At 49.6% G+C, this 18961-nt stretch overlaps 1 protein-coding gene and 1 long non-coding RNA gene across 18 annotated transcripts in view; one reads left to right on the top strand and one right to left on the bottom strand.

The window, feature by feature from the left end:
- Positions 1-2620: 2620 nt before the first annotated feature.
- LOC121818994 (uncharacterized) lies at positions 2621-8205 on the bottom strand. Its single transcript, XR_006059074.2, has 2 exons — positions 7722-8205; positions 2621-6777 (listed from the first exon to the last, which is right to left on the bottom strand). It is a non-coding gene; the product is annotated as an uncharacterized LOC121818994 (long non-coding RNA).
- ODF2 (outer dense fiber of sperm tails 2) overlaps positions 7324-18961 on the top strand; it is a 29658-nt gene continuing 18020 nt past the window's right edge. For 2 of the 17 annotated variants that reach the window (XM_027966366.3, XM_042245636.2), the window contains exons 1-8: positions 7324-7497; positions 10216-10306; positions 11158-11274; positions 11486-11611; positions 16198-16368; positions 17255-17415; positions 18067-18196; positions 18755-18886. In XM_027966366.3, coding sequence (XP_027822167.1) covers positions 7334-7497; positions 10216-10306; positions 11158-11274; positions 11486-11611; positions 16198-16368; positions 17255-17415; positions 18067-18196; positions 18755-18886 — 1092 coding nt within the window. In that variant the 5' untranslated portion in view covers positions 7324-7333. Of the gene's footprint in view, positions 7498-8635; positions 8870-10212; positions 10307-11105; positions 11275-11485; positions 11612-16197; positions 16369-17254; positions 17416-18066; positions 18197-18754; positions 18887-18961 lie in introns of those variants that run through there. The other 15 variants (XM_060411771.1, XM_042245631.2, XM_060411768.1 and 12 more) reach the window with 15 other exon arrangements.

The raw sequence follows: 18961 nt of genomic DNA, 5'->3' as shown, positions 1-18961 counted from the left end.
CGGGTGAGTATGGCGCCTGGCACGCGGTGACACTCCAGACAACGTCAGAGAATCAGGATGGATGTGGGTGGCCTGCCTGAGTCAGAGGAAAAAGTCGGATGGGGCCAGGGGGTGGGGAGGTGTCTCTGGAAACAGGTAAATTCCAGTTTGACCTCTACCACTTATGATTGGATGGTCTCACCGACCCAATGGACGTGAATTTGAGCAAATTCAAACTCAGGTCCGGGAGAAGGTGAGGGACAGGGAAGCCTGGCGTGCTGCAGTCCACGGGGTCGCAAAGTGTCGGACACGACTTAGCAACTGAACAATTATCTGTGGCCTTCAAGCCCGCTCCTTCTCCTCTCTTTGAAATGCCTGTTTCTCTTTATTAAAATGAAGAGGATGACCGGATCTGCCTTCCAAGGTCCCTCCCCGATGGTCAAGCAAGTGGTTCTCAAACTCTACAGTGCATCTGAATTACCTGGAGAACTTGTTAAAACAAGATTGCTGCCTGAGAGAAATTTCTCTGCCTGCTCTGATCTATTCAGGACTTGAAATCACTCAAATTAACCTGAAAGAAAAAGCCAGACCCCGTTAGGAGCACAGATTCCTTCTCTCCTCAGCAGTGTTTTTGGTGGTTGCATCAGGGCCCTGGAGGAGGTGTTCCAGAATGGAAAGAGCTGGTAATTAGGCCCTTGGGCAGATGGAGAGCCTGCTGCAGAGCCTGAGGACCCTTCAGGGAGCCTCATGCAGGGCTGGGGCCAGTGCTGGGGCTGACAGCTCCTCCTTCATCTGAGATTATTCCTAATGAGCCGGAAAAGCTCATGTTCATTGTTAAAATTTAGAGGAACAGAATGAGGAAACTAAAATTGTCAGTATTAACATTTTGAGATAGTACCTTCTGGGTTAAAAAAAAACACATTTTTTTAAACCTTTTATTACTTAAGCTGAGTTGTGGCTCCATTAGTGTTTGTTTTATTATGCATCTTTTTTTTTTTTGCCATACTGCACAGAATGTGGGAATTCTAATTCCCTGACCAGGGGTCAAACCTGGGCCCCTGTGGTGGAAGCTGGGAGTCTTAACTGCTGGACCACCAGGGAAGTCTTGATTTTTATTGTATATCTTTATATGGAACATATGTATTACGTTTGGGTTGGACTGTGTCTGTGAAAAGTTAATATGTTGAAGTCCTAGCCCCTAGTACCTCAGGATGCTCCTTTATTTGGAAATCGAGTTGTAGATGGAACTAGTGAGGATGAAGTCATACTGGAAAAGGATGGGTCCCTAATCCACTACAGCTACTAGCCTTATAAAATGGGGAAATTGAGACGCAGACAGGCGCGCACGTGCAGAGGGCCATTTTGTAGGCTGGACTCTGCTGCCTAGGAACTACCAAAGCCTAGGGGGTGAGCCCTGGACTATATCCTTCCCAAGCGCCTTCAGAGGGAGTGTGGTCTTGCCAACACTTTTTTTTTTGGTTAATTTTCTCTTCTCTTTTCTTATTTATTTTTGGCTGTGCTCGGTCTTTGCCGCTGCTCGCAGGCTTTCTCCAGCTTCAGTGAGCAGCGGCTCCTCTCCCAAGCGTTCGCTGGCTTCTCGTTGCAGTGTCTTCGCTTACTGCTGAGCATAGCCTCTCGTTGCACAGGCTTTAGTAGTTGCAGCACGTGGGCTCAGTAGTTGCGGTACGTGGGCTTAGTTGCTCTGCAGCACAGGAAATCTTCCCAGACTAGGGATCGAACCCATGACCCCTGCTTTGGCAGGCGGATTCTTATCCACTGCACCACCAAGGAAGTCCCTTTTCAACACCTTGATCTCAGACTTCTGGCCTTTGGAACTATTGTTTGGCTCTGTTTAGTTTCTGTTGTTTTATTCACCTAGAGCATGGTACTTTTCACAGCAGCCCTAGCAAACTAATACAATTTACATACCCCCTTTCGTTCATAATTTTTTAAAGAATATATAAGAATAATACAAGAAACATCCATGTATCCTCTACCTCAAGCTTGCAGTTTTTTTCTCTATGAATATATATCTACATCTCTCTTCAGCCTCCCAAATATATACATGGTATTATATTGATCTTACTGTTCCTACAATATATTTTTTCAACCAATAGATTATGATTATTTTTCTCCAACAAGTTTTTGATCTGTTTTTTTTCTGACTAGAAATATATCCCTTTGCAAAAATACTTAAACATGATAGAAATTTACATCTTACAAGTGAAAATCTCTAACTCTGCCTTCCAGAAATAATCAGTCCTGAGAGTTAAGTGTGTAGTCCTCCAGATTTTTTTTTTTACATGTATGTATCAACATGCTGCTGCTGCTGCTAAGTCACTTCACTCATGTCCGACTCTGTGTGACCCCATAGACGGCAGCCCACCAGGCTCCCCCGTCCCTGGGATTCTCCAGGCAAGAACACTGGAGTGGGTTGCCATTTCCTTCTCCAATGCATGAATGTGAAAAGCAAATGGGAAGTTGTTCAGTCGTGTCCAACTCTTAGCGACCCCAGGGACTGCAGCCTACCAGGCTCCTCCGTCCATGGGATATTCCAGGCAAGAGTACTGGAGTGGGTTGCCATTGCCTTCTCCATGTATCAACATACACAGGTTATTTTCCTACAGAAATGGCATCATGGTTGACTTAAAGCGTTGCAGCTTGCCTTTTATTTTTCTCAGCTGTATGTTTGGAGATCTTTATGAAAGCGAAAGTAAAGTCTCTCATTTGTGTCCGACTCTTTGCGACCCGATGAACTGTAGCCTACAAGGCTCCTCCCTCTATGGGATTCTCTAGGCAAGCGTACTAGAGTGGGTTGCCATTTCCTTCTCCAGGGGATCTTCCCGAGCCAGGGATCGAACCAGGGTCTCCTGCATTCCAGGCAGACGCTTTAGAACAATTGATCTGTCCTACTTTTAATGGCTCAGTCATCTTTCCTTAAATATATGTAATGTAACGGGCAGGGATCCCTCAGAAGAAATGGAGTAGCCATCATGGTCAACAAGAGTCCGAAATGCAATACTTGGATGCAATCTCAAAAACAACAGAATGATCTCTGTTCGTCTCCAAGGCAAACCATTCAATATCACAGTTATCCAAGTCTATGCCCCAACCAGTAACGCTGAAGAAACTGAAGTTGAACGGTTCTATGAAGACCTACAAGACCTTTTAGAACTAACACCCAAAAAAGATGTCCTTTTCATTATAGGGGACTGGAATGCTAAAGTAGGAAGTCAAGAAACACTTGGAGTAACAGGCAAATTTGGCCTTGGAATGCAGAATGAAGCAGGGCAAAGACTAATAGAGTTTTGCCAAGAAAATGCACTGGTCATAGCAAACACCCTCTTCCAACAACACAAGAGAAGACTCTACATATGGACATCACCAGACGGTCAACACCAAAATCAGATTGATTACATTTTTTGCAGCCAAAGATGGAGAACCTCATATAGCCAACAAAAACAAGACCAGGAGCTGACTGTGGCTCAGATCATGAACTCCTTATTACCAAATTCAGACTCAAATTGTAGAAAGTAGAGAAAACTGCTAGACCATTCAGGTATGACCTAAATAAAATCCCTTATGATTATACAGCGGAAGTGAGAAATAGATTTAAGGGCCTAGATCTGATAGATAGAGTGCCTGATGAACTATGGACTGAGGTTCGTGACATTGTACAGGAGACAGGGATCAAGACCATCCCCATGGAAAAGAAATGCAAAAAAGCAAAATGGCTGTCTGGGGAGGCCTTACAAATAGTTGTGAAAAGAAGAGAGGTGAAAAGCAAAGGAGAAAGGAAAAGATACAACCATCTGAATGCAGAGTTCCAAAGAATAGCAAGAAGAGATAAGAAAGCCTTCTTCAGTGATCAATGCAAAGAAAGAGACAAAAACAACAGAATGGGAAAGACTAGAGATCTCTTCAAGAAAATTAGAAATACCAAGGGAACATTTCATGCAAAGATGGGCTCAATAAAGGACAGAAATGGAATGGACCTAACAGAAGCAGAAGATATTAAGAAGAGGTGGCAAGAATACACGGAAAAACTGTACAAAAAAGATCTTCAAGACCCAGATAATCATGATGATGTGATCACTAATCTAGAGCCAGACATCTTGGAATGATTATTCCATTAAAATATATTCTCAAGTGTGTAAATTCTGGCTCAAAGAGGATGTTGGGTTTTAGGTTTTTGGTGTACAATGCTCAATCATCTTATCAAAAGGTTACATCAGTTTTTAAACATACCAGTGATGTATGCGACTGCTTGTTTCCCAACATCCTCATCAGTGTTGGGTTGTTCCCTTAAAAAAAATAACAAAGTGGCTGGTGCTGACCAGGCTCTGAGTGGCTTGAATTCAGAAAATATGATCCATCACGTCTTGTCCTTTTGGCTAAGATAAAGTGCAGATGACACCACCCTTATGGCAGAAAGTGAAGAGGAACTAAAAGCCTCTTGATGAAAGTGAAAGAGGAGAGTGAAAAAGTTGGCTTAAAGCTCAGCATTCGGAAAACTAAGATCATGGCATCTGGTCCCATCACTTCATGGCAAATAGATGGGGAAACGGTGTCAGACATTGTTTTTTGGGGCTCCAAAATCACTGCAGATGGTGATTGCAGCCATGAAATTAAAAGATGCTTACTCCTTGGAAGGAAAGTTATGACCAACCTAGATAGCATATTGGAAAGCAGAGATATTACTTTGCCAACAAAGGTCTGTCCAGTCAAGGCTATGGTTTTTCCAGTGGTCATGTATGGATGTGAGAGTTGGACTGTGAAGAAAGCTGAGCGCTGAAGAATTGATGTTTTTGAACTATGGTGTTGGAGAAGACTCTTTTGAGTCCCTTGGACTGCAAGGAGATCCAACCAGTCCATCCTAAAGGAGACCAGTCCTGGGTGTTCATTGGAAGGACTGATGCTGAGGTCCAGTACTCTGGCCACCTCATGTGAAGAGTTGACTCACTGGAAAAGACTCTGATGCTGGGAGGGATTGGGGGCAGGAGGAGAAGGGGAGGACAGAGGATGAGATGGCTGGATGGCATCACGGACTCGATGGACGTGAGTCTGGGTGAGCTCCGGGAGATGGTGATGGACCGGGAGGCTTGGTGTCCTGTGATTCATGGGGTCGCAAAGAGTTGGACATGACTGAGCAACTGAACTGAACTGAAAGTGCACAAAAGACAGATCCAGATCCAAAGTGACATCGGGGAATTTCCTGGCAGTCCAGTGGTTAGGACTCCTTGCTTCCACTGCAGGGGGCAGTGGATTCGATCCCTGGTTGGGGAACTAAGGGTCTGCAAGCTGCATGGTGCAGCTAAAAAATATCAGAATCATTCGAATTCTGTACCTGCATTTTTCAAATACCACAGAAGGGCCAGACATCCAGACCACAGTTATAGAGCCCCTCTTTTCTTCCCAACCATACGTCCTTCACACACTGTAGGTATCCCTGTTCCCATCTTCAGCACCCCACCAATACCTCTCTGTTCCTCTTCTTGTAAGATTTTCCTCATCTTCCCTGTCACCTCTTAGTGAGTGTGTGTGCACATGTGTGTGTATTAAGGGGGTGACTTCTCCACCCTTCTCTATCACAAAGGCCCCAAAGAACTGCACCAACTGAGAAAAACCCTCCTCAGATGGTAGGTAGGGGACAAACCCACAGGCAAAATCCTCCAGTGGTTGGGGAGGAAGCATCCCATCTGGTCATGCTAAAGTGGTTGGCTGTGTGCTCCTTAAAGGCCAAGTGGGACATGTTAGTTTAGTGCTCCTTACACTGGGCTTAGCACACAATTAGGGACTTAATGTTCGTTCATTGAATGTGGGAGCACTGAGAATCGATCAACAGCTCTTGTGCTGGGGACTGCAAGAGACATTCCACTGAGATGTTTGACCTAGGCCTGTAAACAAGGAGATTATCTTGGGCTGCTCAGAATGACATCACCTCCTTTCAAGTGGGGGGATAAGGTGGTGGAAGTTAAAGGTGAGGGAAGGTGAAGAGAAGATGGAGGAAATTCCAGTGGATGTTTCTTTTTTTCCCCCTCTGTGAAAAAGGAGAGTTGGTGTATGGGATCGGGAAGAGGCAAAGATTTGGAAAAGCCAGTGTGGTAAACACTTGCTGGACAGTGATAAAGGCTCAGCTGAGGGTGAAGGAAATGATTTGTGCGTATGATCTTTGGGGAGACTCACTCAAGTGGTAGGATTAAGTAGTGATTGGGGCTCCATCACTTAACAGGGAGAAAATGAATGGATCAAGGGAGTGCATGGCTCCCTAACACCAAGGAATGACTATGCATTAGACAGGGAGGGTTGGTGGTGGGGTGGGGGGGACGGCAGAAGTAGTTTTGTTTGGAGGGGGAGGGGAGCTGGAACTTGAGATTTAGGGTGGACCGGTGTGTAGATCTTGGGCCTGAGGTGCGCACAAGGTCACGAAGATGAGGATGTTAAGGAACTGACACCAGGCTGGCCCTGAGGATGTCCAAGTCTTCCAGAATCCAGGGTGGTTCCATGGGCCACGTGACACCCCACCCCCACCCCGATTGGCTGACAGTGAAGCATAGTTGAGAAGATGGCGACTCAACAAGAACTTCAGCGGAATAGGTCTGTACACGCAGCGGGCGTATAGTGTACAGGAGGGCGGTGAGGATCTAGGGGAACGCGCAGCCCCTTCCTTCAGCCTGGACGACGACAGACAGTGCAGCATGGCGAGAGAGTCTGGGTGGTGTGCAGAAGTGGGGGTCCATCTCTGCACCAACGGAGGGGAAGAGACAGGGCTGTATTTCCAGAAGCAGTGCGCAGCAGCTGCGGACACACGAACATATTTGGTGACCCCTCTCTGAGCCCAGACGGTAAAGCGTCTGCCTGTCATGCGGAAAGACCTGAGTTCGATCCCTGGGTCGGGAAGATCCCCTGGAGAAGGAAATGGCAACCCACTCCAGTCCTCTTGCCTGGAAAATTGCATGGATGAAGGAGCCTGGTAGGCTACAGTCCATGGGGGTCGCAAGGAGTCGGACAGGACTGAGCGACTTCACAGATTCACTCTGAGCCCAGTGGCCCAATACGAACTAGAGAGATCGGGCTGGAATTTGGTTGCTACCCTGAGTGAGAGAAACCGAGGACGACAGGGTGAAAATGGCGGTGGCGGGGGTTGGGGGGGTTAAGCTCGGCCTTGAACGGCTAGACAAGCCTGGGCCGGGCCCGTCGGTGGCGTCGCGCGTCTCCATGGCGACGCGGCGCGGCGCCCGGAAGAGGGCGGGGCTTTTGCTGAGGCTGCTGCTGGAGAGGCATCTCTGTGACGCCGGGGGCTGGGCCTAAATGGCTAAACCCGAGAGGCTCCCGGGGGGGTTTGAACTGGCCAATGGGCGAGCTGCCGACCGGGTGTCGGAAAAGGAGGCGGAAGCGGGGAGGAGTCGCCGCCGGGGCCGGACTGCATCCGCCGCGGCGTCTCCATGGCACAGCCCTGGCCTCCGACTTCAACGACTTCATAAGGCGGCGATTCTGGGCGCAGCCGTGTCGCTCCTGGTGAGAGGCCGCCGGGAGGCGGGACCCAGGCCGCTCCGGGTTGGGGAGGGGCGCCCTCCGTCGGGATCGCTGGGTCCTGCTGCCCACACCCCTCGACCCACCCACCCAGGCCGCCCCCCGCCTGCACGCTTGTCCCGCTCCGGTCAGAATCTGGACGAGCCAACCCCCCCCGCCCCGCCCACCGGCGCGGGCCTTCTCCCGCTAACGGGCGGGCCTCTCCTCACCTGGCCACACCGGCAGGGCGCTCTGCCACCTCTTCCTCTGCTGCCCTCCGGCAGGGCTTCGCCCTCCTCTCTATGGGCAGAAACGGGGTCCCTCTAGCCCGCTGGTGGGTGGTCGTCCTTCCTCTCTCCGCCGACGGAGACTGGGCCCTCACCCTCTTTTGCCCCGGCCGGTGGGACCCCACCCCCATCCCCGTCCGCCTCGCCCTCCCTGGAGCGCCTCGGCCCGGCGGTTATTTGGGCCGGGCTCCTCGTAGGCAAGCGCTGTCCTCGGGGACAGCCTCCCGAGGCTTGCCTCCCTGGCTTGGAAGGGCCTCCCTGGTCCAGGGGGCCTCCCTCCTGGGGAATCCTGCCCCCGGCTCCCTGCCACAACGCGGCGTCGAACCCGCTCTTAACTCGGATACTAAAATCCTAGCGGCCGCCGCTGCTGCGCGCCTGGAGCACTTTTTCCCTCCGCCGTCGGGGAGTTGCCCACTCGCTGCCCACTTTGCCCCGCCCCGGCAGCCTCCGCTCCTCCCTCCTCCAAATGCTATTGGCCTCCTCGGGTGTCTATTCTGTCGGGAACGCCCCTTCTCCTAGGAGACTGTTGCCCTGGCTCCGCCCCTAATATCCCTCCAGCTCCCAGCGCCGGTTCCGGCCCTCTGGGGCCCACTTGGGGCCTAGCGGTTTTCTCCCAACTTCCTCGCAACGCTAGCCGGCATTTCAGGTTTCCACTACCCTCGCCGCTGGTGACCACCAGCCCACCTTCCCTCTCGCTGGGGGGCCTGGGTGTGGTGGTCCTTTTCCCTCGAAGTTCCGCCCCCTATTGTCCCTCCCTGGGGAGCAGAGCTCTCACCGCCCTTGCCCACCGGGTCGCTCAGCCTCTCTCCTATCTTCCTCCCCACCCCCCCCCCCACCCCACCCCCCAACTTTGGCAGGACAGTTGCTGTGCGACTTGGACAGTAGAGGAGCGTCTCCCAAGTTTTCATCCAACAGCCACCCCTAAAGCTTCCACCCTCCTCCCCTGAGAGGACGTTTGATGCCGGGCCCCTGAGATTCTCATTGACAAGCCCCTCTGGGTCCCCCTGAGCCAGAGCCTGCTGACCCATTTGCCCACCTTTGCGGCTTTGATGCCTAACCATGTCTGCCTCATCCTCAGGCGGCTCCCCCAGGTACTGCCGTTGTGGGGGGCACCTCTGCCAACAGGGCAGGGGAAACGTGGGCATGGGCTCCCAGGCCGGGCTGGCTGAAGGATTCTTTTCTCAGCTTCCCTGTTTCTGTGTACTGAAGGCCTGGGCCAAAACATTTAAAACTAATTTTTAGGAGGAAGGAGAAAAAAATGCACTCACATGATACCCTCTCTGCCTCCCTCTGGCCCTCTTTCCTCAGGTGCCCCAGTTCCTGGTAGCAAATAGGATCACCATTGTTGTCACTGGAATACTAGGCTCAGATCTTTTTTGAAAGGAGGCTAGGTGTGAGTAAATAACCATGTAAGAAGTGGATGCTGCAGTTAGCCATATGTTGATGGAATCCAGGTACCCTGATGGAAAGCCTACTGAGAAAAAGAGCTTTCCCACATCTATTGACTTTTAAGTGTTCACAAATGATCTGAGGAGAAACACCTCTCTATCCAGGTTTGGTAATTCCTTTGCTAGATGATTAGTAGGACTCTATTTGTTTTTTTTTTTTTTTAACCAAGGTGTGACATACATACAACAAAGTGTGTGCTAAAGTGCTTGAGAATTTTTCATTGCATTTTTATGTTGTATGTTTTTTTCCCCAAAATAATGGAGGATGAGGACAAGGTCGTATTTTGGGGGGAGTCTGTCTTTTAGGCGGTGGGATGGATCGCAAGTCCCTTCCTGTCTTGGAGTTCTTGGATGTACTGCTGCCAAAATTTGCTTTATTTGCATATTTGGTGAGGGGGCCGTTTATGTATAAGTAAGATGTGGTATTACAAATTTTTTAAAATAATAACAACCCTACCTCTTAGGTGCTTAAAGGGTAGCAAGTGAAATATTTTAGGTAATAATCATTTTCCATCCTCTTAGTTGAATATCTGATGGTTAATTTTATTAGACTGAGTCACAGAGCCTATTCCGGAGCCTATGGCTCTGTTGTTTCCGGTCAGTCATTCACTGAGCACTGTTCCAGGCAGTATTCTGGGCACTCTCATCCTCATCCAGGCTACTCTGTTGACTGTTGGCCACATGCTGTCTGCTTTTTGTCTCCTGAAAGGATGACAGCTGGGCCTTTCAGTAAAAGGTCACAATACCTGTGACACAATGGCAGGCTAAAAAGCCAGCGCTGCGAATGCTCACTGCCCCATGTCTCCATCCTCCTGCCGGGCACACCATGAGTGTTTGGTGTTCGTGTCAAGGGAGCCAAGTAATTCCAGACTGGCTCTCCTAGCCGTGAGCTCGTTAGCCACCATATGTAGTATATAACTTTGGGAGAGCTAAGAAATAAAAGAGCCCTAGTTTTCTGCTTATAATCTGGTTCTTGTGCCTGGGTACAGGTTTCCATCGTGTGGAAAGAACGGAGTAACGAGTCTCACGCAGAAAAAGGTCTTGAGGACACCTTGTGGCGCGCCCAGTGTTACCGTGACGGTAGGTGACCTGCGCTCGGAGCAGTCCCTCTACCTGCGGCCTTGCCAGAGAAAAACGCACGCTTCTGCTGGCACCCCGTTGGCCAGGTGCTCTGTTAAGTGCCTTCATACATAGACTGCTCATGGATGGATTTGGTTTTGCCTGTGGTAAGGCTGCCGGGTGTGAGGAGGTTGTCTTAACCTAATCTTTTCGGACAAATTTCAAAAATCATAAAACAAATTTTCCAAAAAGAAAGAAGGAAAAAAATGTAAAAACGGGGACTGATAGGAGCTGCTGGTGGGCAAGGGGGTCTGTGTTTGGCCCTGTTTATGTTGTCTTTAGAATCTGTACAACCTTCTCATCTCGGCATTTCTTCCAGCTTTCTGTCTTGATCATCTTTTACCTGCCTGCTGCTTGTCGTGCCTTGCACCCTAACCCTTCTGTGTATTTCTTGTGCTAATCCGCATGCCCCGTTCAGAATCCAGCGTGGCGGCCTCACCCGCTTTCCATCTGTGCTGGACTGCATCTCAGGAGGAGCCCGTGCATTCCAGCAGGCTTGCAAAGAGATGGAGCTCTGAGGACCCCCGGGGCCTTGGGTTTGGGGCTCTTGTTTAGAACTCGCGGGTTGCTCAGCCCCTGTGCTTGGGCAGCCTTGGGTCTCCCCAGTGCTCTTCAGTTGGCATCTCTGCATGAGCCTGCTGAACGGCACACCCGCCTTGTTTCCCGCCCGCATGCCAGTAGTGCTGGTCGCTGTCCTGCTCGCTTGGTGGCTAGGCTTTCAGTGGCCCCCAGAGGCTGTGAGCTCGTTTTTTATGCCCAGTTTACTCATCCGCAGATCAACCTTTTTTGTGTTGTCCTCCCCCGCCTGCCAGAAGCGAACCATGAAGGACCGCTCTTCAACTCCCCCCTTACATGTTCACGTGGATGAGAACACCCCTGTCCACGTCCACATAAAAAAACTCTCCAAAACGTCAGCGACCAACAGCCAGGTAGGAGCATGCCAGGGGGGTGAGGCCAGCACGCTCACTTTCAGAGGTCAGTCGCCTGGTTGGAAGGTAGGCAGGACAGTCACCCAGAAAAGGCAGCAGTAGCCTTGGTCAGAAGAGGCTCCCCTGCAGAGTTGGAAGCGGACGCCACTTGCAGAGTGACGCCACGGCCAGCTGTGTAGGGAAGTGACCCTGGGTTTGTCCCTTTCCACAGAAATCTCATAAGCGCGGAATGAAAGGGGACACCGTGAATGTGCGGCGGAGTGTCCGGGTGAAAACCAAGGTACCTTGGATGCCCCCTGGAAAATCATCCGCCCGGCATGTGGGATGCAATTGGGAGGTAGGCTCATTCTTGTTCAGGCTTTTCTTCTCGGACTGGTCAGGTTCTAGCAGGCCTCATGCTTGGTATGGTTCAGGGTTGGCTGTAGCTCTCAGAGACGTCCCAGTGGGTCCCGCTTACTGAGTGCCTTGCTAAACCCTGAAAGTACGAGAATCTTCTTGAGTCCTTCCAACACCGTGATGTGGTAGCTGCATCCGCTCTCCCAAGGTGCAGATGAGAACCCAAGGCTCAGAGAGGTGAAGTGTCACAGAGGGAATTGGCAGAGCTGGAGGTGCAGGGCTCAGGGTGTTTCATTCTAGAGGTGGTACCCGGAGCCTCTCTGATTTGTGTGTGAGGAGCTAATACTGTGCTAGTGTCTGACGCAGACTTGACAAATGTATGCCAGAATGTACACATCCAGGAAGGCATCTTCTCTTTTGTGGTCGCCCGCATAAGAGACCATGCACGTAACTCTGTAGATAGTATCAAAACCACTGGAATAGGGACTTGCGTGGTGGTGCAGTGGTTAAGACTCAGCCCTCCCAATGCACAGGGCACAGGTTCTATCCCTGGTCAGGGAACTAAGATCCCACATGCCGCGTGGAGTGGCCAGAAACTTAAAAAAAACATACATTGGAACAATCTCCTGAGGTATAAGTGCCTTCAGTATTAGTTGCCAAGGTACCAGGAGAATTATTGTTGTCTCTTTTTGGCCATGCCTCAACACGTTTTGCTTGTCCGTCCATCCTTCTGTGCAGTAATTCATGCATTTCTTGAGACACTGCTGTGCACCGGGGTTTCAGCTGCAAACTGGCAGCTCTGCCCTCTATGCTTACATTCTGGTCAGTTGCATTGAAGAAACCCAACCATAAGACAAGGCCTGTGGCTGTGTTTTAGACTGAAGTCTCATGATTGAGACAAGTAAAGGCCTTGAGACTACAGTCAGCCAACCATATCTGCTGGTTCTGTGTCTGTGGATTCAACCTTCCAGAGAGTAAAAAAATCCAGAAAGTTCCAAAAAGCAAAACTTGAATTTACTGTGTGCCAGCAACTATTTACATAGCATTTCCATTGTATCAAGTATTATAAATAATCTAGAGAGAATTTAAAGTGTACAGGAGGATGCGTCTAGGTTACATGCAAATCCTACACCATTTTACATAAGGGACTTGAGCACCCTCAGATTTCGGTATCCATGATGGTCTTGGAACCAATCCTCGTGGTTACCGAGGGATGACTGTATCTTAAGAGAATGATGCCTGCTCTATTTTAAAAAGATTTATTCTTTTTCTGAGAGCTTATTACTTTTATAATTAGAAATAATCATAATTACTTTGAAGTTTACTTCATACTTCATGCTCTTGACTCCCTGACTCATTTAATCCCTAAGAGACAAAGGGAGTTTGGTATTCTCAGGAGTACATGAAAAGTGTTCTGACATATCTCTCCAAGGAAGATTGGAATTAAAATGATTTCTAAGATTTTCTACCATGTGTACCTCACTAACAATCAGTGAAATGTAAATTAGAGCCAACTACATTTTCGAAAAAATAGCAAGCTATCATTTTTGTTGAGTGGAAAGAAGTTGAAAAGATTCAGAATATCTTCTGTTGACAAGCATATGGGGGTATCACCAAATCTTTTAGATAGTTTTTGAGTGAATGGTTTGGCAGCATTTATCTAAACATGGATTCTGTAGTTCTGCACTTGGGAATTGATGCTCAAAAAGTCACAGAAGAGCACAGGAATCTGTGTGTAACAGGATGTTTGCTGAAGCGTTGTTTGTATTAGGGGAAAATTAGATGCCATCTAACTGTTTGTTAGGAGGGTATTGGTTAAAATTAAGGTGCATCCATGCAATGGAATGCCACACAACCACTGCTAGATCAAGGTGGATGTCTCTCCAAGCACCAAGCGGCACAGCATGGAGAGTGTGGCCCTGTTTGTGCAGAAAAGGACATCTGTGTGTCCACGTGTGTATGAATATGTTTGTACGTACAGACATTTTCTGGGAGGCAGTACTAGAAGTAGTAAGCAGTGATTGCCTCTGGGAGTGGGAGGCTTTACTGCTTTATCTTTTTGCGGCTGCCTAAATCCCAGGGACAGGGGAGCCTGGTGGGCTGCAGTCCATGGGATCGCTAAGAGTCGGACACAACTGAGCGACTTCACTTTCACTTTTCACTTTCATGCATTGGAGAAGGAAATGGCAACCCACTCCAGTGTTCTTGCCTGGAGAATCCCAGGGACGGGGGAGCCTGGTGGGCTGCCGTCTATGGGGTCGCATAGAGTCAGACACGACTGAAGTGACTTAACAGCAGCAGCAGCCGCAAATGTGTTTATCACATAATGTATTTTATAGTTTAAAACGCTTTTTAAATTTTTAGTGAAGAGACTTAGGTAGTTTTTTGAAATATAAATATCAAAAGTCATGCCGTTGTGGAAATGGACTTCCTGTTGACATGGGGTGCTAGGAGCTGTGGTCCCCTCTGGAAAACTCAGTGCCCCTTCCAGGCCTGGGGCCCCAGATTCCTGGTAGTGGAGGGGCCCAGAGACGTGCCTGACTGTCCCTTGAGCAGTAGCTGTCTCTCATGCCGTCCTCTCGGACTAGCTCCTCTCCACTTTTCAGTGGCCCTCCAGGTTCCCAGCAGGCCTCAGCCCACCCTTTCCATTATCGACAAGAGAGAAAAGACCTTAGGAGGAGAAAGTTTGTGGTGGAGCTGGACGTGGACTCCAGTAGCTGCTGTGTGATGTGGGGATCCTTGTTTGATTTTTTTTTTTTATTGTTTGATTTTTAAAACCTCTTCTGGTAGCTAAGATATCTTTGGGAGAAAGCACGTCTGAGTTTTTTTTCCCCCTCTACTATTAAGCAAGTCATCTGTTTTTATGATGGAAAATTGAAAATGCCATAAAAGAGACAGTCACCTGTAGTTTGAGCACATGCATCAGAAGCGTGCTGCTTGATGGCTTCTTACAAACTGTGTGACTGTCACCTCCAGAAACCGCATCACCAGCTTCCCCAGAAGGTCCTCTCTGGTCCTGTTCTCGCTCCCACCCCTGAACGAAACCAGTGAAGCTGTTACTATTTTGGGGCACTTATCATCACTTTTTCTGATGCGGAGTTTTTTCTTTTTTTTAATTATAATCGTACCATCTATATATTTTCCTATTGTCCTCCTTTTATAGATTAAGAATAACTTTTTTTTCATATAAAAGCAATGCACAGTCATTGTCGAAAAATCAGAAAATCAAAATCAGCCCAGGGAAGAAAGTAAAAAAGACCTGTAATTCCACCACCCCGAGAAGACCCCTGTAACTTTAGGTGCCAGCTTTCCGGATCTTTTCTTGTGAATATACTCATTCTTCTGATTTTTGTAGCAGTGGGATTATATTTTATTGAACAACCTTTTTTTCCTCGTATTTTGACTATATTTACATTGTACATTATTTTTTAAGGCCTTATTCCATTGTGTGTACATCTGTGTACTGTTAAGTTTTTAACTTGTACTATCTTCTTGTACATTTATCTATATCCTAATTTAAATATCTATATCCTTGAATTTAAATATTGATTCACATTCTTAGTTATTCTTGATAAATCCCTCAAAATACAGTGTATTGGGATAAAGAACACATACATTTTAAAATTGCACCCTATGTGTTTTACTTGTTGGACATACCAGCTACATGCTTGTAAAACACATCCTTTTATTCCTGATAGCCATGGTCTTGCCCTAGAAATTGGCACAGAAGTTTAACCACCTTAGCTTAAGAGAAGCAAAAAACTGCAAATAATGAGAAATAACAGTTACTTAATGCACTGGAATAAATGTATAGAATGAGAGAGTCAAAAAGTTCAGTATATCAAAACCCCATGGAAATGCTGGCCCCTAAATTAGAATTTCTTTTTGAAGTCTCAAAGGTCTTACTCAGCTTTACATAAACTTCTCCAAGGGGCACACGCATTTTTTAAAAATATTTTTTTCTGTTGATATATTTAAGTAAATATTTTCCAGACATACTATTTTAACCCTAAATTAGTCTGTATGCTTTTCTAAAACCATTTTCTCCATGCCAAAATAGCAATGATTCATCCTAAAAACTTCACTTCTATTTTTTTTTTCCCAACTTCATTTATTAATCATATAGTGTTGGGTCAAAATTCAAATCTCCACTTGTCCTTAAAATACCTATTAGAAAAGTTTTGTGTGTCTTTGCAATTATCCACTATCATGTATTCATATTCATTTAAAAAACTTGCCGTATTTCATGTCTACCCAAGGTGTTTGAGAGTATCTCCTGACCCAAACTCTTGCCAGCTTTGGGAATCACCATTTTTGCCAATTTGTTATGTCCTTCATTTTAAACTTGACACTGTAACGCAGGCTTTTTATTTCTATATTAGAAGAGCTTCAGAAACATCATTTAAGCGAGGGTAGGTAATGAGATAACGTTCCACCAAGAAGGTTGGTGTGTCCTTTCCTCCGGGGTCCCTGTGGTTGCCCTTTAGCGGTTCTAACTCTTCCTGCCCAGCGGGCAGTCGGGCTGGTGGGACCAGTGGCTGCAGTTCTGCCTTGTGAACGCATGTATTTCTCCCTCCTCTACATCAGAATCCACCTCACTGCCTGGAGATCACGCCACCATCTTCAGAAAAGCTGGTCTCCGTGATGCGGTTAAGTGACCTCTCTACAGAAGATGACGACTCCGGTCACTGTAAAATGAACCGTTATGATAAGAAGATTGACAGTTTAATGAACGCGGTTGGTTGTCTCAAGTCTGAGGTGAGGGAGGTAGGGGTCTGGACTGCCTAGTGTCCTGAGGCCGCGGGAGACCGTCAGGTGGGGTCCTGGTGGACACCCCCTTCCAGCTGCCTCTGCAGGCCTCCCAGGGTTTCAGAGGCCCTTGTAGAGGTAGTCAGGGTAACCTGGGATTCCTCTCCATCGAGCATTCAGCCCGGGCCTGGCCCTGACCTTGCCGGGAGCTCTGTATGGATGGCCTGGTTTGATTTTTTTGTTTTACAACAGTAAATGAAGTTGATGGTATTATTGTCCCTGTTTTGGAGATGAAATGACTGGAACACTAGGGCCTCTGAACACTAGGGCCTTTTCTGTTTTTATGCAGAAGTTTAAAAAAAAACAAAGCAATGCCCTAGAGAGGCAAAGGAAGTTTGTCCTCAGTTGCTGGGCTGTGTCTTTGGGGGGGGACGTGGCAGTGGACTCCAGGCTGTGGCTGCTTGTGGGGGCCATGTCCTTAGTCGCCCCCTTCACCCAGGGCCCACGGGCCCTCCCCAGAGAACCTGGGGCTGGTGGCTGCCTGGCAACAGGCCCGCCTTCCTCCCCGCCTGCGGGGTGGGGGCCTGTTAGTGACACCTCCTCCGGTGGTGTGCCAGCTGAACCACCGTTTGTATCCTGGCTCCTTCCCCAAGCAGAAAGTCACCCAGGCGCCACCCCCTCCATTTCCTCAGTGAGGAGATGAGAGGAACAGTGACCGCCCAGGGTCACTGGGCGCCTGACTGAGCTGCGCCCAGAGCACCCCCACCCCCACCCCCGGCCATGACACTTGCGCGCTCAGCCCGAGGTGCCCTGCCTTGGTCCCGAGCGACAGGCCTCGAGATGTGGGGAGGGGCCGCCTCCCCTCAGTGGCCCCTGGCTGCGTGCCCCCACACAGGTCAAGATGCAGAAGGGAGAGCGCCAGATGGCCAAAAGGTTCCTGGAGGAGCGGAAGGAGGAGCTGGAGGAGGTGGCCCAAGAGCTGGCCGAGACGGAGCACGAGAACACGGTGCTGCGGCACAACATCGAGCGCATCAAGGAGGAGAAGGACTACACCATGTGAGCCGGCGCCCCGGCGCCTGCCCGCGTACCGGGCCCCAGGGCCCCAGGGCCCCAGGGCCCCAGGGCCGCCAACGCTCCTGACTCCCTGCAGAGTGCAGTGGGGGAGGGGATAGGGGAGACCTTCCTGGAGAAAAGCAGGAGGGAGGAGTCTGTGACTGAGAAGTGAAAAAAGCGGGCCAGAGCGAGGGGAACAGGGTGCGCCAAGGGCAGGGATGCCACAGAGGTTGGCAAGGGCTCTCGGTGCCCACTTGGAGGCATTTGCATTGAGGGTGCTTGGGAGCCACTGAAGGGTGTTGGAAGCGAGGGAGCGATGTGACCAAACGCAGGGAGAGTGGAGGGGAGAGCTCAGAAGTGGATCTGAAATGGTGGCTAGGTGGCCTCGGCAGTAGCCGGGGGCTGCGGTGACACTGGTTTCTGAGAGACAAGCAGGTGGCAGCACGTCACCTGGTATGGAGGCCCCACTCTGGTGACCGCATTTCCTTCCAGAAGGCCGCGCAGGCCTGAAGGGCCATCCCTGGCCCCCTCCCCCACTCCTGTGCCCTGACCAGGAGATGAGGCTCGCAGGGCATTGTGAGGCGAGCCTCAGAGCTTCAGGTGGGCAGGGCCCTGGGGGGGCGGCTCACAGGGTCCTGTTCTTTCTGGCCCCAGGCTGCAGAAAAAACACCTCCAGCAGGAGAAGGAGTGCCTCATGTCCAAGCTGGTGGAGGCTGAAATGGACGGGGCTGCTGCTGCCAAACAAGTCATGGCCCTGAAGGACACCATCGGGAAACTGAAATCGGTGAGCGGCCGCCAGAGCCGCCCAGCCCAGGGCTGGGCCCAGAGAGGGGCCACCTGCAGACTGTGGCGGGATCTTTACGCAGTCATCATGCTGACTTTATGACATCTTCAGGCCAGGGCAGGGCACTCTTAACTCCTCAGCACCCCCTCCCCTCTTCTCACTTTTGGGGCCTGACCCTCGAAGATGACCTTTGGTAGCCAGGGCCTCCGAGGAGATGTCATCATGGGTCTCCTGGGATCACAGTAAATCCAGGCATCCATCTGATTCCTGCAAGTATCAGGCACCAAGTGTATCATCCAGGAAGTGCACCTCTTCCAGGAAGCCTGCCCTAACTGCGCTTGCCCGCACTGAGCTCTCCAGCCCCTTTCTCCACCTGGCACTGTCGGCAGGCTTAGCTCCAGCCCATCCCTTCCAGTCTTCCTCCTGCAGCTGCCTTTGCCCAGCTCTTCTTGCCCAGGCTTCCTGGCACCAGGGACTCCTAAGTTCCCCATGGAAACTCCCTGTGCCAGCTCTTCCATTCTCCCCCTGTGCCTGGCAAGACTGCCTCCTGTCTTCCAGGAGAAACAGATGACCTGCTCGGACATCAACACCCTAACGAGGCAGAAGGAACTTCTCCTGCAGAAGCTGAGCACATTTGAAGAGACCAACCGCACTCTCCGAGACCTGCTGAGGGAACAACACTGCAAAGAGGTGAGCGGTGGCCCCCACCCCACCCAGGCTCCCATACAGAACCTGGGCTCTTCCAGCCCTGCAGGCTCCTGTCTT

This window comes from Ovis aries, chromosome 3 (assembly GCF_016772045.2).
Source record: "Ovis aries strain OAR_USU_Benz2616 breed Rambouillet chromosome 3, ARS-UI_Ramb_v3.0, whole genome shotgun sequence".
NCBI lineage: Eukaryota > Metazoa > Chordata > Mammalia > Artiodactyla > Bovidae > Ovis > Ovis aries.
This window is presented reverse-complemented; position numbering and strand designations above follow the sequence as displayed.